We start from the raw sequence: 15,451 nt of genomic DNA, 5'->3' as shown, positions 1-15,451 counted from the left end.
AGATTCCGTTGTTCTCTTGGATTGATCCCTGGTACATGGCTTTATCTTTGAGGACCACAAATAGATGAGACGTAAAGCCTGTTTATCAGCACTCACATTTCATAGCCCAGCACCATTCACATATTCTAGAATGACTTCCACCTCCACAGGGAAATTCCAACATTTCTTCTGCCTATACCATTACTTCGTTATTACTAATAATTATTCCGGAACAGAAAAGAAAAAGATGGCCTCTGGAGTGAACAGAATAGTTGCTATTTTAAAGTACAGTAACACAGATCACATTTATCCTGTACATAAGTGGGCTTCATGGGATGCCTACCGTTCTAATCCACCCAGTTGTTACACTGGGGGTGGGGCTGAGCTGTGCTGTAGCCCCCTTCCCAGCCATACATTCAGATATCCTCCCAGCAAAAACCGACTCTGCATCAAGCACACACCATTTGGGTCTCAACCCAATGTGGAATTAGCACATGGCAGGAGTGCATAATCCAACCTCAGGAACAGCCATCTGAGGTAGAAATGATACAGGCTGTAGTGACTTGATCTGACTGACGGATGTCTGCGACATTGCTGTCAGCAGGAATCTCAAAAACCTCATGGACGTCTGCCACAGCAACTTTGTCACCCATACCATGCATGAATGTCTGATTAATATAACCTACAGTGAACCAAGATGCTAATTCAGTAAAAGAAGGCATCATCTTTTCAACTCTTATTTACACAGTGCAGCTTATCGCTAAGCTACCCAGTTCAGGCCTAGAAACAAAAAAAATGATAAAGTATTTAAGAAATCATTTTTAATTGAAGAAATACTGTTTCACTATCAAAACCTGAAAATTGTGACCTTGTGAAATAACAATCCTGACCACAAGATTCAAATTACTTGATTCAGATTAGGACAGCATGTGGATACACACTTGATGTTAATCTCATTCATTTCACCTGAACAAAAGCAATTGCTTTCCTTGTATCATCCCACTGCAGGTGCCATTTTCTCTACAGACGTCAGTCTCAATTTCAGAAAAGCTACAGGAGTAACAGATGTGGTATATGAGTTTGTTATCCTATGCCTGCAGACAACATACACAGCATTTGCAAGGGTCAACAATATTTCTGTGATTTCACAAACAAATTCTCTTTCTTGGACTTCACTTTCTTACCTTGGTTGCACGTTTTTCCAGTGTATCCGGGATGGCACTTGCACTTGTTTGGCCCAATGCATTCTCCGTGTTTGCATCCTGGTTGGCATATAGCTGCAAATAGAACACCACTCATTATTCTTTGGTTCCAGTCATGACTGACAGTGCATTACTTTAAAACAAATGGCAATGACCTAACAAAAATAGTACCATTTATGTTCCTCCTTTAAGCACCGTTGTGTCTCAAATACCACTGTTTGAATAACAAGTGCATTTTCAACAGTAATTGCCACCCCAATACGTGTGGGACTCACTAGCATTCTATTTTGGTACAACAGGAGGTTGTGCTGTTGCTGGCATATTAAGCTCCCTTAGTAGCTCATCAGCTTGCACACACACTGCCTTCACTTGCTCTGTGTATGTATGTACTGTGGTTCACGTCATTAAATTTGGTAAACTGGAAGATGCCCTAGCTTTTCTCATTCTGTGAGAGAGTGCAGATGTAAAATTCTGGTGAGCTTACTGTTTAAGTAAGGCAGACACAAATTACAAAGAAAACAGAGGGTGGCATAACTCAAATACTCTGTAATTAGGATTTACTATTTACCCTGACTTTAATTTTCTAAACTGTCAGTATCATTTGCAATTTGCAAAGTCACTAACTAGACCCAGCTGTAATATTCATTGATCTGACAACAGTCTGTATTATAAAATTGTGTGTACTAAGGATCTATTTGAACAGAAATCTGTCAGAAGGCACTAGCTTGCATTCCAGCCAGGCTGTGCAACAGGGCTGAATTAAACAAAATTAAAACAGAAATGAGATTAGTTGCAGCTGTGAAAGAACTTTGCAAATACATCTCTAATGATCCAAAGCCTTTTCCTTAAGAGTCAAAGCATCCGGAATCAGCAGTTCCCACAACTGCATCCACAGAAGCAACAGTTAGCACAGAATGAATTTGGTTCAGTTCAGGGGCTGTATTTGCTCTCTACTCAGGGCATTTTTTGTTTAAAAATCAGACATATGCATCCTGCGATCCCCAGAGAACAGAAGACCTTGTTTTCTATCTGTACTACTGCTCTTGGTGGATCTTCCTAACACTGCTGCATCTCTTTTAATTCTGTCTTTGAGAATTTGCTAAAAAGCAACAGAGAGGGGTGGTTTTATTTAATGCAAGATGCATCTTTCCTATAAACACTGGCCAGAAACAAAGACACGGGACTCAGATTCACCAGCTATCTAATGGAGTTTCTTTTTCTGTGAAAGTAGCTGCAACAGTTCAGTGAATTATAGAAGGTAAGCTTCAAATGCATGCCCTTGGGTAACAGGCAGAACTGTCAGGGGAGCAACAGAGAGATCACAAAATTCTACAGCACTGTAGTTGGAAACAGTTGCTGCTTTTTTAATCATTGCAGTCACAAACAAAGAACTAGGCTCTGTTTTAAGGGCTAATTTAGATGCCATATCTCTTGTCTTCCTAATATCACTAGCCCTACTCTACCTAGAGGTGATGATGGAAAAAATGAAGAGCATGAAGACCAACCTCATCATTGGGAAAAAAGAGATACGATATATCCATACCAGCAACAGAAATGACTACAAATATGTTTGCAAGAGCTTCCATAAAGTTTCAACTGTCCTTCAAAGAAAATCCATACTGTAAAGCAGGACCCAATCAGATAATACCAACTTCTTAGAAGAAGACAAAGCACCATCAGCTAAATAACAGCTTGGAATGAAGTGATAAAGTTCCCTGAGAGAACCTGCTGCAATTCTAGTTTAGCTGACACTAAAATGCCTTTCTGTCCTCAAATGCATGAAGCATACGTTAGCAGCAGCTCAGATTGCAAAAGGATGATCTTACAGTTGAAGACAAAAAGACTTCACAATTTAGAATTTAGAAATGGAAAAGTTCATCTAACTCAGAAGATCCAATATTTTTCAGTATTCTCTCAGTCAACCAAGTAGGACATTGTACTAGACAAAAAAAAAATCTTCAGTAGCATTAATAGAAAAATCTAAAGCAAATTACATAGAACAACTAATTACAGACAGAAGACATGGGTGATGGGATCTGTGGCATCCTCAACAGATGACAGCCTAATACACGTTAACCAGCTTAGCCCCATAGTATTATCTGCAATATTTGCTGTCCTGTACGACAGGTGGGTAAGTCCTGATCTAGACTATGTCCTACTCCCAAGATAAAACTCAGAAGAGCACTTAAATCTTTTCTGTTTTCAAAAGTCTCAGTTAAAGGAGATGTCAGTGCCTCAGCAGCCCACAGCTTAAAAATCCCTACTCTAACGACTGCCTAACCACTATCCATAAAGCCAAAGACATTACAAAATGCTTTCTGCGCATAAACAGGTATTTGGAAACCAACTTTTGCTGCCAAACACAGTTCTTGAAGAAATCTCTTTTACTAGAATGTATTCACAGCCACTTGAGTGTTACACAACTTAAATACAGCATTCTATTCAATTTTAGTTCCATGTCATAACGGAAGAACTTCTATATAAAAAGAGAAAAGCATTTTGCAGCAAGCTTTGCAATGCACGTAATTCAGCCAACACCTCCAAACTTCACAGCATTTCCTACAAGGAATCAAATCACTCTCACCAAACTATTTACGTGACCACCTCATTCCAATCTTTTCATTTTAAATTATCTTGGGGCCAGACACAAAAGACTTGCTCTGTCTCAGTTCCCACTGACTTTAATGGGAGGCAAGGAAGTATCCTTCAAGCCTTTTATTTAGCCAGAAATCTAACAGAGTACCTATTTTAAAGGTTGGCAAGAGCTAACTTTTCTTCGAAAATAAGATGATAAATACTGCATTTTAAGTTTCAAGCAAAATTCAGGACAAATTAAGCCCTGTAAAAACAATAGGGAACTGAAACATGAGTGAGTGAATTGGGTTTAGAGTTGTTTTTGTGGGTTTTTCTCCTCAAGCGTGGGAGAAAGAATTCCTGTGCAACGCATATGCTCTCAGCATGCGGTACGCTTGCATAAAAGCTCGAAGCCAGCCATCTTCCCAGACACCAGGAACAGCTGGTGTGCCTGAGTATGACTAAATCATTCTGAATCATGATTTTCTTAATTGCTGCACAAGTACTTCAATGAAGTATACATTCAATTTGTTCATTACGGGTCTGCAGTGTTGGTGGTGGGAGGCGTTGCTGTTGGTTCTTTCACCTTTATTTTCTCCCTGCACTCAGCTCCCTAAAATGTTGATGTTAACAGTTGATTAATCCATTACCAAGTGCTGCTTGGTGCAGTCCTAACAATGCAGTCACACTGCTTAATTCTTACCTAACTCCTTCGTTAGAGATCAACAATGAAAAATCCTGAACTTGCATAGCAGAGTGTCTCTACCATCCCAATTCTCATCTGCTTTTCTAACACTTTGAGCCATGTCTTCCAGCAAAAGACTATAAAGACTATATAGCACTCCTGAATAACACTTTGCTCTGTTCTGCTGCTGAATTTGTTCCATAATGTTAACTCCTGATTCCACACACCTTCTTTCTTTGACTGATGTCCACAAGAGTTTCTCACTGACAGAAGTTGCCCTCAAAAGTTGCTCCTTCTGCAGCTCTCCACTCACATCAAAATGCCAGACCACACGCGTTCAATCTGTTCTCCAACCTCTATTTTCAACTCTCTGAAGTCAAAACTGTACAAGAATGCCTGCATCTGAAATAATCTGTGTTGACCATCTGCCTTGCTTCTCTCTTTCCAAGTAACACATAGCTCCTTTTTTATCCTGATCCCAAATCCCAATTTCTTGAAATTCATTTTGCCCAAACACGGGAAGTAATTTATGCATCAGCCCATAGATTATTACATACTATTCATTTTCACAAACTCTTACAGTTACATATTTCTTCTTTGCTCCATCACATACAAGCACAGAGGAAAGCATAGAGCTCAACCTCAAGCTACCCTTACATAGGTATCAGCAGGTGGTAAAACCATGCGATAACCATAACTCACATTACAGAATTACTATGGCAAAAAAAAAAAAGCTTCCCAGCTACGTGCACAAGCAGTCACAATATACATCCCTGCAGAGTTCAATAAGCTTGATTACAGCCAGCAGGTATCAACTTTCAGATAATTTCACATGCAAAACGTTCCTTACACTGAAAGATAGTAAGAATGCCTGACCAACTTCTGTAACTAGAGACTGATAATAACATCAGATAAAACGGTGACATATTATGTCTGAGTTGTGTTTTGCTGTTTGCTGTTTTAAGTGACTGGCATTTAATTGTAGCGTTCACGTTAACAGGTTAAAATGCACAAAGCTTCTACCTACAATAGATAGTTCCATTAGATAAGTGGATCCTAATCTTACACACACAACTCTCACCTTTGCCTGCATAAATTGGTTACTCAGTTTGCACATATGATTGTGGTAATGGCACATTAACATGACAAACTGCAGCCCGTGGGGGCTATTTGTTACAGTGAATTCTCTGCTTGCCTACACTATACTCAAATGTGTTTCTCAACTGCATACCAAATCCAGACCTTGGTTCATGAATGCCATGCTGCTCAGAACAGCACTTAAAAACACACTCAGCTACCGCTGAGATCAACAGGATTTAATGAAGCCGGTGAAAGTTAACCTAACACCTGTGCATTTTAGAACTGTTTAAAAACCAGTGGAAATTTGGTCTAACACAATGCACAGAGAACAGTAAGAAATATTTCAGGTTTTGTCATGTTTTTCATGTTTGTCTTTTAAGCAGCTTTCGACAATTCCTTAAAGAACAGTGATTTATCATCTCAAATGCAGGTTCGTTACCCAAATCTCTCCGTGTTTCTACCCAACTCCAGGCTAGCAGGAGTGTCACCACACGAGGGGCAGAAAAGAAATGGGGCCCTACCACTAACTTGGTTATAGTCACGTAACACCCAGTGGCTTCAGTGCAGCAACTGCTGTGCCACAGTAACAAAGCCAACTTTAATGCACAGCTGATGGCTTTGCTCACCTTCTAAAGACCGGTGTTCCCACCACAGGGATAAGTAAACAAGACGTATCAGTTCTTAAGCAGCAGGAGACCACAGCCCCGAGTACTAATCTAAACTAGCACTGACTTCATCTTGCTCTAACGTGCCAGGCTGTGCACTGCTGTAGGCCAGGGGCTGTAACATTTCCCTGCTGTGAGAATGACAACCTGTAGTGGAGGCGCAAAGCAGACAACGGGGGGCAGTAAGCGTGTCAGCCATCCCAAACCAGCCTCCTGCTGCACAATTCTATACTGCAAAAGCAAAATCAGGCCTCCCAGATCTGACAGCTTGTAAATGTGATGCTGGGAGTATAAACAACTCGCAGAAAAGCAAAACTATTCCTTGGGGCTTGACAGTAAAATAAAGAAAAAAGAAAAGAGAAAGGAAAAAAGGAAAAAGTGCAACTGTTTAGGAGATAAGATGCATGTCATCAGATAGGTGACTGGGATGAACAGCCTTGTTAGTTTTCTTCCCTCTCCCACCCTTCCCCGCCCTCCCCAGATCAGATGCTTCAAAAACATTTAAAAGGAAAAAAAAAAAAAAAAGAACATCTACATCTTCTTGCCATGTATTATAGTTTGTATGAATAATTAATGACTTAGAGGCCACAACTCCAAGCCATAATCTTTCCAAAATTATTTCAAGAAATATGTTCGGCTAACCTTTGGGCTGGCACCTTAGGCTGGCTATTCTCTGCCTTAAGACGTAGAAAGCTGTAAAACAAATATCCAAAAAAAAAAAAAAAAAGAAATTCCAGTTTGTTTTTTTATTTTTTCTCCCCTGCAAGGAGGATGGACTTGGCTGGGGCTTTTATCAACTTGTTACATTCCTGGAGACTTACACACATTCAACATTCAGAGCTTTTCTGAAATAAAAAAAATTCTGGTACACATTTAAAAATAGAAACACCTTACATCTGCATTGCATTATGAGATTTAACAAACACATTCTGATACATAAGAGTAATTAAATATCATGACGTGATGCTATTCTTATTCAACCAACTAAGGAGCTGCTTTACAATACAATACAATATTGTACAAATTCTCATGTTTCATGGTTTAGATCCCACGTTTCCATCAACAGAACACAAATGCCTTTCTTAAAGAGACAGTATCCTTTCATTTAAATATGCATATCTGTATCTCTAATGCTGCATAACATTAAATAAAGGGTTTGCATCAGGATAATGTTAATTTGAGAGTAATTAACATTACACTCATTTTCAAGCATCTGAACATCTGTACTGGTGCATACGTTCACTGGCCATTTGTATGAAGTTTGAATTTGGATCGCCTGAAGTTAATGCTGAGAGACCTTTTCAGCTCTTACTGCCGTACGTAACGAAATGTAATACAAAAGTTAAGTAAGATGGAAACAGATCTATGTTCTGGGTTCACGTTAAGACAATTTATTTGCCAATAAAAACGAATATTAGATGCACAGCTCGTTGGGCTCCATAGCCTTGTTATCAAGGGTGGGGACTTAACAACAGCGGCCCTTTGCATTATAAGCAATACTGACCAACATTTAGGGGTTTGCACTGATTGTCACTTGTATCAATTTAAATCTGCTTTAACCAGCAAGCCCCTCAATGGAGGCAGACTGGGGCCGTTGTTGGGCTTTGAAGGAAACTCCATATTCAAATTGACAGTATGTACTAAACGTACTACTGCTGGCATTTCCTGGGCACAAACTGGACTGCAAAACTGTGCAAAACCTCTACGCAGAAGAGATGCAATGGAGGATTGGAAAAGGATACTGTACCTTTAATATAGCAAAGTCATAACTGCTTTTAGAACCATAAAGGTTCTAAAATGAAACGATCCCCACACCTTTAACTGAATAAAAATAGCAAAACCTCATTTTTTTTATTGCTTGGCAAAATTAACACAGTATTGCAATTCTGTATAGGTATGTTTCACAGAAAAGACATTTAAAAACACACAAAATTATTGGCCGTTTATAAGATCCACTGCACATCAATATTCATTAAACACTGCTGATACGATGCATTAACACAGACTGCGTTGTTGCAACCACAAATTTAGTAACAAAACTCTTGCTGATGTTAATGAGGTTTCTGCCAGGGGGCCAACCTCGTGGAAGCCAATGCTGTCAAGGTTCATTACTGACAAAATTATGGTTTTATTTAGCTGAAGATTTGTGCGTCTCAGATTATACAGAATTGCCATTTCCACTTAAAGCATCGTGATGCGCAAGAAGCGGAAGCCCTGAGACACACAGCGTCGTCTCCCATTGATGGCTGACATGACGATGTGGGTGAACTCCCATCAACGTTACTGTTGGTTACACAAAATCATCTCGGCATCAATGAGAGCACAACCACCTCTTCCCAGCCCACCACCATGCATCTCTGTAAATAAACCACACAGCATAGGTACACATTGAGACAGAAGCAGCAGCATATACGTGTAAGTTTCTCCACAGCACTTGTAAAAAGGCAGCAGCATGCACAATTTCCAGCAAAGCATTTGGTTATGTCTGCATCTGCCATTTCAGCTTGCACAAGCTTCCCCCCTCTTTACTGCAGGCCACCTGCAGAACTTCCTGCAATAGCATGCATTTTACTAGGTTGGACTAAATCTTAATGCTAACCTGACATCTTCCAACTGACTTTTATTTTTGGTGCAACGCTTAAATGAGGTGTAAACTGACTGCCTGACTTCTACTTTTACTAACAGATTACTGTTTACTGCTCTGTCCCTAGGCTTTTCATGTTAATTGTGGATTTACAGTAAGGTGGTAGGAAAAAAAATAAAAACCTTTGCTGACTTGCTCTGCTTTTCTTCCCATAGGCAGAACAGTCAAATCTCAGCACAGGGAAATAACCACTGAGCTGCAACAGACAGATGCTCTAAAAGAGTGCACTCATCTTCACAATCCCTTCTCAAGATAGACTTCATTAATTTTGTTTATGTTTAAGGAGAATTCAGAATTGGAATAAGTGAAGTAATCAAATAACAGCAAAGCTTGTTAAATTCAATTTCAGTGAAATTCTGTTCCTGTTAACTCTGTTCTGTTCGCTAGACAAACCCTCAGAATCAGCCCTGTTGACTTCACCAACCATGCAGACTCATGCCAACAGAGGATCTGACAGTAGGCCAGCATCAATTTACAGAAGCTGTGGATTCAAACTTGTATTTTGTATGTGGGAATGCAGCAAAACCACACTTGCTATTGCCTCTAGCAAAGGAGTTGTCCAAACCGTAATCTAGAATAAGAATTCATGCATTTTGCTATTGCTTAAGGAATCTTACTCAATTTCTATAATCTGCATTAAATTAGTGGTATCTCTTTCTGCCAGCTCTTATTTAATAAAACAGGTTTAGTTCTGGGCTGTTAAATTGCAAGTGAAATAATGAAGCAAAAAGCAGCCTACATCTTTAATGTAGCTTGACTACATATAGCTAGCATACAAATGAATTACAAACAGGCATGCAGCCAAGTACAAAGCAGGTGTATTTTGTTCATGAAAGGCACACGTATTTGGAAATCATTTTAATAGTTTCAAAAGAACAGAGCTTTTTGCAAGCCAGCTATAGCAAGGCAGGTAGCCCACTAGTTCTAAGGATGCCTTTCAAGGAGCCCAGATGGATCAGTGGCAAAAACGTCCACAAAAAGAGAATAAATAAGTTTAAAATGGCTCTTAGCATGGCTTGCTGGAAGGAGAACTTCTACTTTCGTAGTGAAGAATAAAACGCATCACTTCTCACATATATCATAGAATCACAGTCACAGAGTCCTTAAGTTGGAAGGGACCTTTAAAGGCCATCCAGTCCAACTCCCCTGCAACGAGCAGGGACAGCACAGCTACATCAGGCTGCCCAGGGCCTGATCCAGTCTCACCATGAAAGTCTCCAGTGACCATGCATCGACTGCATCTCTGGGCAACCTGTACCAGTGCCTCACCACCCTCACTGTAAAAGACTTTTTCCTTACATCCAACCTAAATCTACCTCCTTTAAGCTTGAAGCCATCCTTCCTCACTATCACAGACCCAGCTAAAGAGTCTGCCCCCTTCTTTGCTGTAGATCTCCTCTATATACTGAAAGGCCACTATCAGGTCACCTTGGAAATCAGTGCCTCTCCTATCCCACAGTTTAGTTTCCTGATATGCTAACCAGGTTCCAGAGCCCAATATGTACGTGTAGATTCACAGCTGAGTGAATGCATTTTTTTGGTGAGAAAAGCACTTTTGTGCAGGATCCATCTGTATACTTTAAATGGGTTCTGGGTTAGGACAACACAGTACCACAGATGCAGCTGCCTTGCAACACAAAAGCAATTATGAACATACTGTCCATACCTTCCATATCTGTTCTGACCAAAAAAGTTTTGCCTAAGAAATTCAAAGTCATTTACTGTGAAAGAACAATGCCAGAAGAAACTTCTTCTATCCTCACTTTTACTCTGCTTTACAGTTTTGCCATGTGCATAACAGCAACACATAAAAATGCAAGAAAGCCTTATTTTTAAAAGTTACAGATATCAGATGTACGTGTAAAAAAGCACACAGAAGTCTTGATTGGTATAATTCATTCACAGGAGACAGAAGATGTTTTAGAGTATAAATTAAAGGAGGGTTCAGATTTTGACTTCTTCCTGCATGCTGTCAAAAGGACAGCAGTTATGCTGACTTTTGCTTGACTGAGCAGCACTAAGTACAGCTGTGCTGGACACCCCTACGTCCTGCAATGGAGAAGTGTGGAGAAAAAGGAATTACTCCACACTTTTCAAAAGCAAATCTAGCTAACGTGGTTCTGTTTCCAAGTGCATCTTTATGGATGGATGATGAATCACAGGCACTGCATTACTATGGCTTAATGAGTTACCACTTGTCAGGTGGGCCACACTCCTGCCTTTCTAAAGCTGACATACACAGGCTTAAACCTTCCTCACAGTTAAACCATTATCTTAAACCACACAGCTGTCTTAAGCTACCACGTTTCTCAATAGGCTGGGGCAGGAGACTGGCCTACATGTGTTCGGTAGAGCAGCTAGCACAACTTCAGCCTGAAATCACAGCTCAGAATCCTTCTGGTAACTGTAGGTTGCAGCTCTCTCATGTATCAGAGCCTGAATTCTTGCTATTCTCTGTCTCCAGCATGGCACTCACATCTGCTCCCAGTAAGATAAACTCAAATGTGATTGGTGTATACACAACAAGTTATGCATGAGTAAACAGGTGAGAGTGCAAATGTGCTGGAGCACTTGCAGGCATAGCAAAGATGATTCAAACCGCTTGGCTTGACCACAGCAGTTCATGTCCATTAACAAAAAGCTCAGCATTGTTGCCTGAATATGTACTGCTTCATTTTTGAACTCACAGTGAACAGGGTCTCACAGCCTGTTTTTAAGTCTGATTCTATACTTGTTTTCATTGCATAACTACCATTTATTCTAGAAATGGCAAAGAAAACATACATCTGGTAAAGGAAAGTTAACGTTTATGCCACTCATTCTGGGGACAGGAGTAAGAGGCTTGCCTTTCTCTATCGTATCCTTGATTTTTTTGGAACCTTTTCAGAAATATCCCTTTATACAGTCAAACACTCAAGGCTGCAGTTGAGGCCAGGAATGCTGCCTTCCATGTGAGGTTAATCCTTCACGCTGAATGCCTCATTCCCAAGGTGGAGAGCTCACTACAGATATTCTATTTGGCTGCCAGCACTAGAAAGATTCACTTTCGTCTGGTATCATCTCACAGTCTGTGATACGACTGGAATTTTCACCACCCACAACTGGAACAGAGTTCCCTGCTACACTTTTCTCAGACTTTGCCTCCTGTTTCAGAACTAGAATTAACTGCTAAGTTTTTAGCAAGGTCTTCACCCGCACATTTGATGCTTTTCTAAGTTCTCAATAGTCTTTAAAATAAAACAAAAAAAAAAGGAAACAAAGTATTTCTACACTTAGATGAGAACTGTATTCCTTTTAAAATCTGGTCCCAACTACTGGAGATGACCATACAGAATCAATCTCTGCACTCCTTGAAAGAGTGAATAATGCACTTCTACAGTAGATGGAGAATCATTTAGATTCAGCCTTAAAAAAAGAACATTAATGGTATCTGAAGAAGATGGCAAATCACTACAAATAATCTTACTGACAAAATTCAGGGTAAGAAAAATAATGAAAACCTCTGTACTATATATATATATGTGTGTGTGTGTGTGTATATGTATTTACTTTTAGTTATGACTTTTTTTGCTCGTGTTACTTTATGCTATTGCCATCTCCCAAGACTCTGAAAACAGCAACCCCAAATCAGAGTTGGTGAGAGAGAATTTAAAGGGCAAGTATATCTGTAGCTGACTTCCAGCTAAATGCAAGTTTAAATTTATGGCCATCACACAGGAGATGACTTGTCTAAGTGAAAAGCCGCAGCGAGATCTCTTTTATTTCAGTGCAAATTATTGATACTTGTCAGTTAAATGTCCATAGCCTCAAACACTTAAATGCTTAACAATTTCCAAATACAAGTTAAAAAAGATAGACATAGATTCTATCACCTCTGGAGTAGGTACAATCAACTACCTCACATTATTCTTCCTTCTCTATAAGCATCCATCCCGGGGAAAAAAATATTTCTGTTATGAACTACAGCCTTAAAACTCAAAATGACTGATGATACAGGCTCAGAGATACCAATCTGAGATCTTCTCATCTCATAACAGTAGCAGGCGTGTTATGTTCCAAAAGCACTTTGCACAGCTTTTTACCAGTCATCTTATATACCTATTAAACACTGCAAGCTCTTAACATGCTTAGGATAGAAGGAGCCAGTGCTGCCATTCACAGATTTGAACAAAACCTTTGCTGAGAGTGTGCAGTTGCATTGCCAGTGCTACTTCTATCTTTTGCCTGTCTTTCTGCCTGCTGCTTGTTTATGTCACTGTCCCGCAGGCTAGCATCTAACAATATTCAACACCTGTTCTGCTTTAAAAGTGGCTTAGCAAAAAATAGTTCAGTCATTTGCATCTTAATTAAAAAAGCAAAAAGCGCTATTTGTAGGTTTAGTCCTGCAAAAACTCTGGAGAAACCATTTGTGTGAACTGTTAGGCACGTGAGCCACCGCTCCCAAAATCAAAGCCTGTAATTTTAACAAACTGAGGTCTGTAATTCCTAACAACCTGAACTTCTACATCACCCTAGCTGCTATCATAGAGTACTTTTAGAAGATACCCTGAATGATGAACTTATCTATTTTGCTATCCTGCAATTTTCAAGGATTTTAAATAGCATGTTAGAATACGATTCTAATATACTATTAGAAAATAATAATTTTAGAGATGTTTTTCTTCATGTGTGGCCCAATAAAAGGATGCTGTCAGGCTGGTTTATATATCCTTAGTTCGGGATTACTGTGAGAATGTTTGAGCTTTAGTATCAATTTGAGTATATCCATTGACTTTTAAAATGAAATGTCAATTGTTTAGATTTCTTTCTCAGATATAAATATTCTGGCCTGCACTGCCTGTAACGTAACACTGAAGTGTTATGTCAGGCTATTAGGAATGAAATGAAGTGGAAACAAAACAGAAATTCACAGGTTCTCATTGCCTTAGCCAAAGTTTACTTTACTTGATTGAAATCATTTTCAGAACTGTTAATAACAGACTGGATTTTGACCTGATGACATCCTTTTAATTAAGCCAGACTCACACGTGCAAAAGCCTTGGCCATCCATTATAAGACTGTGTATGAAGGATGGCTAGGTGCACGTCCAAGCCTCTCCTATAAGTGACTAGAAGCCCCAGCAGCAATGATACTCACGTTGGCACTGTCCCCAGGCCAAACGGGCCCAGCCCCAGCAGCAGTCAATTCTGCTTCCAAACCGGCACAGTCCTGCAGAGGAAACTATTTGTCTGGGCCACCTGAATGAGACAGTTCAAAGACAGCCGGTGAAACCCTTTGGAAGCAGCTAACTAAAATCATTCTGAACTTCACAACAATAACAACAAAACACTTCTTTTTCTGGTAAAGTGCTCTGACCTGAGCCTGTGATATTTCTGTTACGAATGCAGCGTGTTGTTCAGACATTGGACATAGCTTTAGGCAGAAGATAATTGGCGTAACTTTGTACCACCTGAAACAACGGACACGTTTCGCAGTGTGCTCGCTGCTGCCGCTCACAGGTCGCAATTAAATCGTTGCAGACTTGTGAAATTATCTATAACACGCAATTAACCACCATCCGGAGTTTCAGCATTGATTTGTTTCGCGATACGTCACCAAATTTTCTTACTAAAACTTGAAGGGAGGAGGAAAAAAGAAAAAAATCAAAACACGAGCTTCACGTTACACGGTAAATAAATACAAAGGGAGAACTAGAGAGACGTAAATAAAAACTAAAGGGAAAGAGGCAGCGCAGCCTTGGGCGACGGCAGAGCGCTGCCGTGACTTGTCAGCGCGCCTCAGCGACAGGCGGGAAGGCAGCGAGCAGGGCGCTGCCCCGCGCACCAGCACGGCACGAGCCCGCGCCGCGCGCCCCACCTGACGCTCCGGCCCCGCGCAGGGGCTCGGCTCTCCTCTCTTCGCCCCGCGGCCGCTCTCACCCGGCTTCGTGTTAAAACTTGAGTCGCAGTTCTCCGCCGTATTCTGTTTCTAGTGCCTCGAGGCGTCAATAGACTGATTTTATTTTCGCAGCACGTGAAGCGCTTCGCGTTTAATCCTGAGAGAACGCGACCCCGCTGCAGCGACCAACTTTCTGCAGTCGTGACGGCGCTGACGCCCCGGAGCCGAGCACGGGCACGGCCCCGGGCAGGAGAGGGCGATGCGGTGCCCGCGCTCGCCCCCCCGGCCCCGTCCTGCGGCCGCCGGCTCCGGGGCGCCCCGCCTAGCTGAGGAGACGGCCTCGGGTGCGACAAGGACCCCCCGGCGCCATTTCGCACCCCGGGGACTGCCGAAGCTCGCCCGGGGCACGGCCCGCGCCCCCTTCCCGCGGCAACCCCCGCTCGGCGCTCGCCTCGCGCGGCCGGCCCCTACCTTCTGTCAAACTCTCCGGCCGCCCCCAGGGAGAGGCAGGCGGCCAGCAGCAGCCGCACGGAGAGCTCCATGGCCGGCGGGGCTCCCCAGCGACGCGGGCCGGCCGCTGCGGGGGGAGCTGCGGTGCTAGAGACGAGCCGCGGTGCTGAGGGTACCACGGCTACCGCACGCCCCGGCTGCGCCGCGAGAGCTTCGGAGCGGCAGCGGAGAGCCCCTGTGCGCCGCCCGCCCGTCTCGCTGTCGGGCGGAGGAGGTGCCGCCGAGGAGCGGCCGT

General features: G+C 41.8%; 1 protein-coding gene across 4 annotated transcripts in view; it reads right to left on the bottom strand.

The window, feature by feature from the left end:
* NPNT (nephronectin) overlaps positions 1 to 15,451 on the bottom strand; it is a 41,724-nt gene extending 26,273 nt beyond the window's left edge. The window contains exons 1-4 of one of the 4 annotated variants that reach the window (XM_052682946.1): positions 15,178 to 15,451; positions 13,966 to 14,066; positions 6,828 to 6,878; positions 1,164 to 1,256 (exon numbers count right to left, since the gene is read on the bottom strand). In XM_052682946.1, coding sequence (XP_052538906.1) covers positions 1,164 to 1,256; positions 6,828 to 6,878; positions 13,966 to 14,066; positions 15,178 to 15,248 — 316 coding nt within the window. In that variant the 5' untranslated portion in view covers positions 15,249 to 15,451. The remainder of the gene's footprint in view (positions 1 to 1,163; positions 1,257 to 6,827; positions 6,879 to 13,965; positions 14,067 to 15,177) is intronic. The other 3 variants (XM_052682948.1, XM_052682947.1, XM_052682949.1) reach the window with 3 other exon arrangements.

The sequence above is a fragment of the Tympanuchus pallidicinctus genome, unplaced genomic scaffold, assembly GCF_026119805.1.
Source record: "Tympanuchus pallidicinctus isolate F22 unplaced genomic scaffold, pur_lepc_1.0 scaffold2, whole genome shotgun sequence".
In the NCBI taxonomy this organism is placed as follows: domain Eukaryota; kingdom Metazoa; phylum Chordata; class Aves; order Galliformes; family Phasianidae; genus Tympanuchus; species Tympanuchus pallidicinctus.
Note: the sequence above shows the minus strand (reverse complement) of the source record. Positions and strands in the feature narration are given on the sequence as shown.